We start from the raw sequence: 10,208 nt of genomic DNA, 5'->3' as shown, positions 1-10,208 counted from the left end.
ACTTGTAATACAGATATATCTATATTAATTCATGCGCATACTGCAGATACTACCTGTAAAATATTAAACAATAAAATCCTCTAGTACTAGTAGAATCAACTAAAATAATTGTACTTTAAAAAAATAACTACACAATAAATAATTATGTACAAATACATTAAAATGCATTCGGGTTTATGTAATTCAGTTTTAAAATATATAAGATACGTAACTTAGTTATAGTCTCAGACTAAAAAAGTTCTTTTGACAGAATTTTATGGTAATAAAAAATACGTCCCGCTGGTTTGCATATTTTTTTATATGTAACGTTTGTGATCGCAATTTTTTAAAGATAGCCAAGGTGTGTGTCATTTCTATATAAGAGTTTAATATAGTTTTATCCAAAATGTTTCACGAGAGAACAGATTTTTAAATACTTCCCTGATAAATCCGATGTGTAACTGAGTTTCGCTATTACTTATATGACGGTATCTTCTATATAAAACCAAAAAATGTATTATTTATCATAAAATATTTGCATTAAAGGTATCATGCAGACAGCGACTGAAGAACCATATAAGTTGTACGCTTCCGTGTGCATGGACACGAATTTTAATTTCATTCAATTAGATTTAAAAAAAAAATAAAGTTTGATATTAAAAGTGGACCGTAAAACATCTACTTGCTAACAAAAGAGGAAAAAATGCTTTTAACATGTTTAACTTACAAAGTTAATAATAATTGAAATGTATTTTGAGATAAAAATACTCGTAAATTTAAATAAGGATAACGAAAACGTTTGAAGGTATTATTTACTTGGAAACTTATTATTACTTGTAAAATAAAATTGATATTTCTATTGCATTTGAAAATTAGAACCTTGTACTTTTAAAACCTGAATCAAATTTAATCATATTCCCTCGACTAAAATGATCACTAGACCATTAGAACTAGATTTTTTCAAGTAAATTCTGTTTACTTTCTAATCTGAGACAAAGTAAGATAAATCAACTTTGTGTGGAAGACATAAGCGATTAATTTTACAGAACTACATTATTTATGCTACAAATTGAATCATCGATATAGGTACATATGTGTATAGTTTGAATCAATACAGATTGAAACCTAAATTGGCGGTATTTGTATACGTTACTCGCTCATGTTACAGAGAATAAGTGAGACGGAAATAGAAATTGCGCCTTTTAGGTTAAAAGTCTTATTGAATCAAATTATCTACTGAATCCACAAAAATAACAATGCGCTTAGAATTTTAATTGTAATATTCTTTTTTTTTTTGAAACTTCTAAAACATAATAATTTACATTTTAATGCATCTACACCTTCTAATTAAATTATAAATACGTTTTTTTAAAAATGCAAAAAACGGCTCAATAGTGCATAGGTACATTTTGAAAAAGTTATTTACATAAAACTTATTACTACGTCTTCATACAAACATTGCACTCTTAATCCTTAGAATTATTTTATGTTAATGTAAAATATAAGTTATATCATTAAAATGTTGTTAACACAAAAAAAAGATTTCGACTGTCAAACTCATAAAAATATTATAGGTACGCTTTCATATTCTATGCTAAAAATATGATTTGCTTGCTTCAAAATTATAGTAATGCATTGTTTAGTACAGAATGCCCGAGATTAATAATAAAAATATATATGGAGCGTCAGCAAAAAAAGTATAAATACATTATCTCTTCAACATTTTGAATGATAATACTGGTAGCTAATTATACATACAGACAAACATATAGTAATTTGATTAAGTAGATAGTTTTACAGAGATACATTAACACAAAGATTAAAAAAAAAACAATATATAGTATAAATTTATACAAAGATAGGAATAGACATAGGATAACATGTATAAATAAATATATATTCTCTTTCATTGTCCATATAACAATATACTCAATCTTCATGCTAGATTTATACATTATATAAATAGCTGGAAATAGAAATTAACATACATATACAATATGTTACGAGATAGTGATCATCGGTATGACGTCAGATAATCAATATCCCGGAATATATTACTTATGTACGTATGTGACTTAAGTAGATATTCACCGCCCCGGAAACATTCGCCAAAAATTTCAGTAGCACAAAACCGATGCACAATACACAAAATTTCCACCACTAATAATCACAAAAGAACTAAGAGAATAGACTCCCAATATTCGTATTCGACCGGGGGGGTCTACAAGTCCATGTACTCGTGGGATATCCACGAGACGTTCGGTGGTCAGAGCTCCTCCTCGCTGAGGGTCCGCGGGTCCCCGGGGGAGGACTGTCAGACCCCCCAGCCGGGGCCCGGCCGGGTGTTGCCGTTGGTGGTGTGCAGTTCGTTGTCGTGGCCGAGCAACTGACGCTGCCTGGATGTTTTGCGTAAGTCCGACACGAAATAGTACTGTGGAGAAAGAATAGTTTTAGTCGACTAGAAAAAGCAACTAAGCCATCGCCGCTTAAGGGCATTTATATCCACGTAAGAATAGAACAGGATAAGCCAAAGTCGTTAATTGTATTATTATTTCGTTACTTCTTTTTTATATTTTACTATAACTCCTTCATAGATCTAGTGACTTATAAGACACAGTAGAGCACACACTGCTAACAAGGCAGTGATAAACGAAACAAAAAGTTCTGCCAGTTGTAAATTAAGGAAATTGTGGAAGAAGAGAAATTACAGAATTGAATGGAAAAGATATTAAAAACTGTAGCAGAGGTAAATTAGTCATTTAATGGTAGAAATAAAAATAGAAGTAAAAATTTGCATTAAAAATAACAAACGTGCGAAGGTCATTGAAAACGCAAGACGATATGTATACATATCTAGGGATATAGACGATTTTTATTGCTTTAGAGAATTAGACACATAATTCGGTAACTATTTACGGTAATACTCACATTAAGAATAGCGAAGGAGACTCCAATAGAGAATCCAGCAAGCACGTCGCTCCAGTGGTGCTTGTAGTCGGAGACGCGCGACATGACCGTGTACCACGCCATCATGATCAGCACGAACTGGAGGGCATGGCGGAAGAGCTTCGAGCCGCGCCAGGTGAAGCGCTTTTGCAGGTACATCTGGAATATATGTATTGTTGCCATTTACGCTATAGAAATATCTAACAGTACAACCATTGTATGTTGGATATATGGCATAAATGTAGCGGTGGTGCTTACATAGTCGGAGACAGTTTAATCACATTCAAAAGTAGCTTTTTTATTCCTTAAGCATAGTGCAAAATGTATACTAAGCCATTAAATAGATAGCCAGGCAGACTAGAGAAACTAACTAAACTGAGAATTCAACTGAATTAATTTTACCAAATTTGCTCAATATTTTCAGGAAACTCTAAAATGTCATCGGGAGAGACCCGTGTTCAAAACCCACAGGAAAGTTATAGCCAAAAGTCAGTAAATCAAAAGGCAGTTGACAAAAGAAACACTACTTATAAATTACAAAAACATAGCATTTCATACAGTTGCAAATGAAATGACTTCCACACATAACATTACAGCGAACGACTCAATAACATACGAGTGAGCAATAATTTTCCAAATTAACACACTTATCGGACTGGAAGCGTGCGCTAATATCGTTACGCTGACATTCACATCGCATGACTCCTATCAGCATAATAAATAATTAACAAGAACGTAATACAAACCTCTGTATGTTAACGAAGTAAAAGTCTGTACCATAAAATATTTTTTATGAGATTGAAGTAGCAAACAAGCGGGCAGTACACCTAATGGAAAGTAGTACACCATTTTGAAGGTGGTAGAACCCTTTATGGTTCGACTACGGCTGCACAACCACCACGCATATTTCCGCCTATTAACAGTAGTGTTAAGCGCTCCTGTGTTGTCGTCTGAAGGTTGTGGTAAGGGAGACATAGGTACTTCTCAGAGGCGTTCCAGCTTAGTTTTCAGGGCCAGTGGCGCATATTTCACCTCAGGTAAAAATATCTAATCCTATCTATCTAAAATATCTAATCCTATCTATCTAATCAACCTAAGGGTTGATTACAGATGTCAATGGGTGGCAGTCGCTGTCACTTACCATCAGATGGACTGCATGCTCGTCTGTTACTCCTATATTATAAAAAAAACTCCATTTAGAACTGGGGTTCTACCTGAAGCTGAATACAGATGCGATGCCACTTATGACGACTAAGATAGTCGCCTCATATGGAAGTCAGCCAACATGCATACCATTTCACCAAAACACAACACTGCTTCAAGTTATAAATAGGCGTGGCGATGGTACCTCCCCGCTTGAACCATACTAGTTATACTGCTTATCAATTCTTAATACATTATTTATTATGGCATATTGATATTACTGTTGCTAAACCATTCATGTATTTCAAATGTGTCCTCATTTTAAATAAAATGAAATCATTTCATGTATAAAATATATGTTGACTTACAGGCAGGCTACAGATGCACTGCTACACCTGAGGACTAAGCCAGAATGCCTCCAGAAACTAGACTTTCACCACATATTTTATTCTATTTAGGCACCTTGCATTGTATTGAGACATAAAAGCCTTGGCATAAATCAAAGAAAATTACTTACAGAGAAATAGAACATGGTGTAGGCGGAGAAGGAAGCATGGCCGCTGGGGAAAGACAGGCGCATTTCCTTGTGAAACTTCTTATCCTCGTTCAGACACATAAAATCTTCGATGTATCTATATCTGTTTTCAGGTAGAGTGCAGTCGATATCTGGCCTGCATACCTGAAAATAACGATATATCATTAAATCATAAAAAATAGACAGATGAAAATATGATTATTTTCTATTTAAGGTGCCTAATAAAATTATCATCTTTAACGACTTGTTGTACTATTTCAGTACTGAACACGGTTTATGGTTAGCTAATAATTTATTTTTGATCTTTTTCTATGTAAGTATTTAATTAAAGCAGGCATAAAGGTACACCTTGTAACACTCCAGCGTGAAATTATTAATATTATGCACTATCAGTCGTAATAACTTCTAGTTAGTAGAACATATTTTATTGAATATATTACTGCCTGCATTTAACACTATATTATAAAGATATTTATACTTTTATGATAAACTAGTACCTACCACTGCTATATAGGTAGCAGATACTAAATCTGTAAAAAGCTTTACTCGTAGCCCGTCTGATAGTAAATAATCACGGGCATTTATAAAAGACCTATGTTTATATTTTCAAGATCATATTTATAATGATAAAATGCTAGTATTTTATCATTTATAACGCAGTGTTAATTTCAAATGTAAATATCGGCTATAAAGAGCGCCGTAAACCCGACGGTAGCGATAATAGCCCAGACCAGATTCACATGCAAAGTATTATCGTGGAAGTCGTGATGGATTACCTTAACAGGATCCAATTATCCATTACGATTTGTGACCGGTTTGCGAGCTCGCAAATTGTCAGCCAATTAATATTTTTGCGCTTAAAAACAATCTTCCCTGAGTGATGGCTCATTCGCTCGAGGGCTATTGCGCCGGTTTGCGGCGTACTTACAGAAATTGGTTGACGTACACTTTTCTTGTTCTAAGAAACCGAGACGGCTGAGAGACGAATTATATGTATTTACGAGTGCAATTTATCAATGTTTTTAAAAGACGAGCCGTTGAGATAATAACGATTGAACGAGTAGGTCAGATGAACTCGTAGGTATACTTTACGATGTAAACCAAGTTGTGTATGGTTTGTGTCTTTTTGTTTTATAGGTCAATTAGTGTCTTAATTAAAATAATAATAAAAACAAATCATTATTGATTCTCGAAATTACACGCGTTTGAGAAGTTATCTATGACTTAATGCTTCAACAATCCATCGTCGACATCTAGTCTTTAAATATTTTTCTGCCTCTGACGGTTAATATGAATACTTTATTATTATAAGTTTTCACTTCCTTACCAAACATTTTTAATCAAATGAATTGCTTTATACTGTGTTATAAGTCTGAAATAAAAGTATTAGTAAATCTAAATTAAATCAAGAAGAATTCTACCACCTTCAATAATGCTTTAAGCGTACTATCTTTTCGTCGCATTTATTCCTACTTATTCCTTTTTGATAAAAAATGGCGCGCACTACAATTATCGAGATCATTAACGATGCTTTGTTTGTACGCACGTCATGTTGAGGAGTATATTAACTCGTAACATAATTTTCCATAATGTTTATCTCGTGGCATAAACATTGAACGTGAGGTAGGTTCGAAGGGCTAGACGGACGTTATGATGCCCTAATTGCTTCTGATGTTGTATTTAAAAATGGAGATTAAATTTAATGAGTGGAGTAGAGATGTAGATTAAATTTCTTGGTTATCTGACGCTAAGAATCCTTGTCTTATGGAATAGAACTCTGAACCCTTTGCAAGCATCAGACAGACGAACGGAGACATCAAGGAGTCCACTTGTAGAACCCATAGCAGTTAAAGGTACGCAGGCTTAGATGTTTTGTGTCTTTTGAAAGACAATCACAATGACTTTGCCCAGCAGTTGTGGAATCATTTTTAGACTTTTAACTTTAGTTCTACCTACATTCCGGTCATGATAATTAACGTGTGAGCGAGAAATGTGTACAAAATCCGTCATTTCATATGGAAGTTTATATTGAAACAACTTAATTTAATTTTATCCTGTTCATTTTCTTCGCGGGGAAACCTTTAGATAACCCTAATGCAGACATTGATCGTCTTGGAGTTCTCATAGGCAAAACCCAGATCAATATTGACGTAATAGAGAGAGATCAGCACACATGTAAACAACAAATTACATAAGGAAAGGTATAGGCAGAAAATTAACTACCGATATAATTATTTGATAAACCCACCTCTACATGTATGGACAAAAAGGAAAGCGCAAACAAACTACACTTACATTATTATTCTGGAATATTATGGCCGTTGAAATATTGATTTTTTGCCCTTATACGTACACGTCAATCATCCAATCAAGTAGTGGCGCCCCTTCACCGTTTCGAAAACGAGTCGAGTGCAGGGTTGTCAGGTGTTTTACAAAAAAATGACAATTTGCGAAATTATTGCCTAATTTGTCGAGTCCTAAGCAAAATGGCATGTTTGTTAACTTCGCTCAGAAGATTGATAACGGTCGGTGAAGAGTGGTTTCAGAGTGGCGGGAACGACCAAGGTAGAAATTTTATGATCAAAATTAAGATTGTATTAATCGGCTCATGGTACACTGTGATCACACGTTAATTAATATTATCCATTTCTGAATATTAAATCTTAACGATTACCTTATATGTCCAAAGATAAGAAGCAGTCAGGCGATATGCCGGTCTACTCCCATACCAGTTTGCCACGCAGAAGATCCTGGATTCAACATGGACTATTCAGAGACTCATCAACATTTTTTTATCCGGATCTACATGTTTACGGGACATATCATACATACAACACAAGCACTTCTAGAATATCCTCAAGGTAGTACTGTAGCAAGCAGTATTTACAACAAGGTAGCTTCAGTCCAAACCATTTAGTTCAACCCTGATCATAAAGCGGTATCTGATAATAGCTCCTCATTCGTGGTTTCGTACAAAATTGCCGGTTTCATCGATCCGCCGTACTTGTAAACTGGGAAAATATTTATTCTACGTCCTTTGCATACTGTCGTGGAATAATAATTTAGTGATTACATGTACGAAGGGCGTGGCTATCGAATAGCCTTAAGAAATACACTCAGTTTGCAAAAAAGGAAAACCGTTAACGATGTCCTAAATGAACTGAATGAAGACATTATTCAAAAGGTAAAGGAATGCCCAGACGGCGAAAGAACCTATTTATAAAATAGATGTTGGTGGTTCCAGCCCAATATAACCACGAAGAAATCTATTGCCTTCAAATACTATACTAGGGCAGTGTAAATAATATTAGAGATAACAAAATATCAGACACAGAAATCGGATATCAATTTTGGCCACTTGCTTGCGTATAATTCCAAGACAAGTAGATCCGATTTTCGAAAACGCTTGCATATTGGAAATGCAAATTTAGAATTAGTGATTACTTATTTTGACGCTATAGAAAAACATCATTGTCAATGCTGATAGATCTATTATAGAAGCTTAAAGATTTTAAAGTTAAACCCATAAAGTTCTTTATATTACAGTATCATGAAAACGTTAGATTCGGCTAATGTTTTAATTTTAAGCAATTGAGTTTCAACACGAACCAATTAATAGGCAGTAACAAACTGAAAACATCGTACATAGACACGATTAATTACTGAAATAAATTGCAGTATTTAATCACAGCAATCAGTGTAAATTGTTTGAATACGCCGTAATGTAAACTGAGCTCTCGTTATGAATATCAATTAGGCTTAATTAATATGACTGAAGAGATTACCAGCGGTACGGTTTAAGGATAGTTAACTATTTATTATCCGCAGTTTATGTTGATATTATAATTGGACTTTTCCTTTTAGCTACAACACTTTTGCTGCAAAGAAAAGCTTACAGCGCCAATTGCAATAATAACTTTATTCGAAAAAAGTTCTTGATACAGTTTTCATTTTGAAATTATAAACTTTTAAAGCTCGAGCTCAATTTAGATTCATTTGTTTTTGAAAATATTGTTTTATTATCTTCATTAGAAGCGATTGTTTTTAAATTGTTTAATCAACTCAGTTGCCAATTCCGTTGCAAAATGCAATTATTCTACTAAAAAGATATTCTAGTTGACTTAAAAAAAATAATAACGATGAAAGTTCCTTATCCCTTTTAGAAAAGAAAGTCTTCATTTTTCTTTAGGAACGTAACATAAAAATAAAATTACCAATTTAATATTTTACTTTTGATGACTCTTCCAAAATAATGTTATATCTGCATTGCACTCCGAATACAAATCATCTCATAAAGCATCACTTTGCATAATTCAACAATTTTCTATTCATAACAGTAAAGGTAACACAGTGACATTGCTTCATGGTGATTTTGAAACTATGAAGGAAAGTAGAGGAGAATATATTACACTGTTTCAATTGTGACAACAGTTTCGCCTTGTCGACGTAAATTATAATTTCGACGAAATTCTAAGTCCAAATAAACAATACTGTTCTAATTTATATTGTAACCGCCTCTGCTTCTTGAGTATTGGAAATTGACAATACATTGCGAAAAGGGGACAGAAATCTATAAGTTACATTATTAATTGCTGAAGGGTGTTCATTCGTTTGAGTATGTGCAGAGAACGAAATCGGTTTTAAAAATCAAGAAAATTGTATACTATTGACGTGCACTAAATTTTTACGTCTACTTCTGTCTAATTGGTTATTTACCAATTGGTAGATGATCGGCGCAAGTCCACCGACTTTGGCTTGAATATTTGTTCAGTCTGAGAAGAGTCCACCGCTCACCGATGGGCCCAGCGGTGTGATAGTAATGGGTTGACGAATGACGACGAGTTTATATTTATTAGTTAAGCAGAATAAATTTCTTGATATTTTTTTAATTTAGTGAATGAAATATACACAACGAATAAGAACCTCTCTCCTTTGGAAAGTCGGTTTAAAGGGTATTTTCGAAAGGTAATTTTACCGTAAATGGAGTTAAATCCAGTTAGACTCAATTACAATAAAGCTAGGCCTTTGAATATAACTTACGATTAAGTGTTGGCCGTGAAGTTTTATTGCAATTAGATAGCAACTCAATTTTATGTACCATTCGCCGTACCGTTCTATAGAAAATAAACTAAAACTGGAAGTTGGTAGAACTTTCGCTATGACTATTACTGACTTATAGCTCCAGTGGTTCAACTGCTGTGTTCTGGTTTTACTGGTTACCTACATACAAGAAGCGGTCGATCTTAATCCTCAGGGGTAGCGACGTATCTGCAGCTGACCTTAAATATGACTTAAATATTATCTGGGTTTGATTACTGACCTCAAGTAGGACTCCAGTAATATCTGAGGTTGATTACAAATGTCTATAAACAACGGTGACCACTTACCATTAGGTGGATATCTAGCTTATACGCTACTTGAATTATATGGAAAAAAAATATAATTGGTACTTAAACGGGTTTGTAAATAGTTTGTTCTCAAAATGAAATCCAGACATCTCGTTCGAATATTTTCATCATTTAGCTATATTTCTCTAGTAAGATGGAAACAGGAGAAGCTTAGTCCTGAGTTATAGTAACTAAAGCAATAATCTTATTATCTTACC

General features: G+C 33.8%; 1 protein-coding gene across 1 annotated transcript in view; it reads right to left on the bottom strand.

Moving 5' to 3' along the window:
* Window positions 1–1,268: 1,268 nt before the first annotated feature.
* The window catches only part of LOC140752146 (putative phosphatidate phosphatase), a 112,558-nt gene continuing 103,618 nt past the window's right edge, over window positions 1,269–10,208 (bottom strand). Inside the window, exons 4-6 of the mRNA XM_073086329.1 lie at window positions 4,586–4,747; window positions 2,908–3,084; window positions 1,269–2,410 (exon numbers count right to left, since the gene is read on the bottom strand). Coding sequence (XP_072942430.1) covers window positions 2,294–2,410; window positions 2,908–3,084; window positions 4,586–4,747 — 456 coding nt within the window. The 3' untranslated portion in view covers window positions 1,269–2,293. The remainder of the gene's footprint in view (window positions 2,411–2,907; window positions 3,085–4,585; window positions 4,748–10,208) is intronic.

Source organism: Epargyreus clarus, unplaced genomic scaffold (assembly GCF_041222505.1).
Source record: "Epargyreus clarus isolate Ecla_fem2 unplaced genomic scaffold, WU_Ecla_fem_2.2 ptg000024l, whole genome shotgun sequence".
Lineage (NCBI taxonomy): Eukaryota > Metazoa > Arthropoda > Insecta > Lepidoptera > Hesperiidae > Epargyreus > Epargyreus clarus.
The sequence above is the reverse complement of the archived record's forward strand: the minus strand, read 5'-3'. Positions and strand labels throughout refer to the sequence as shown.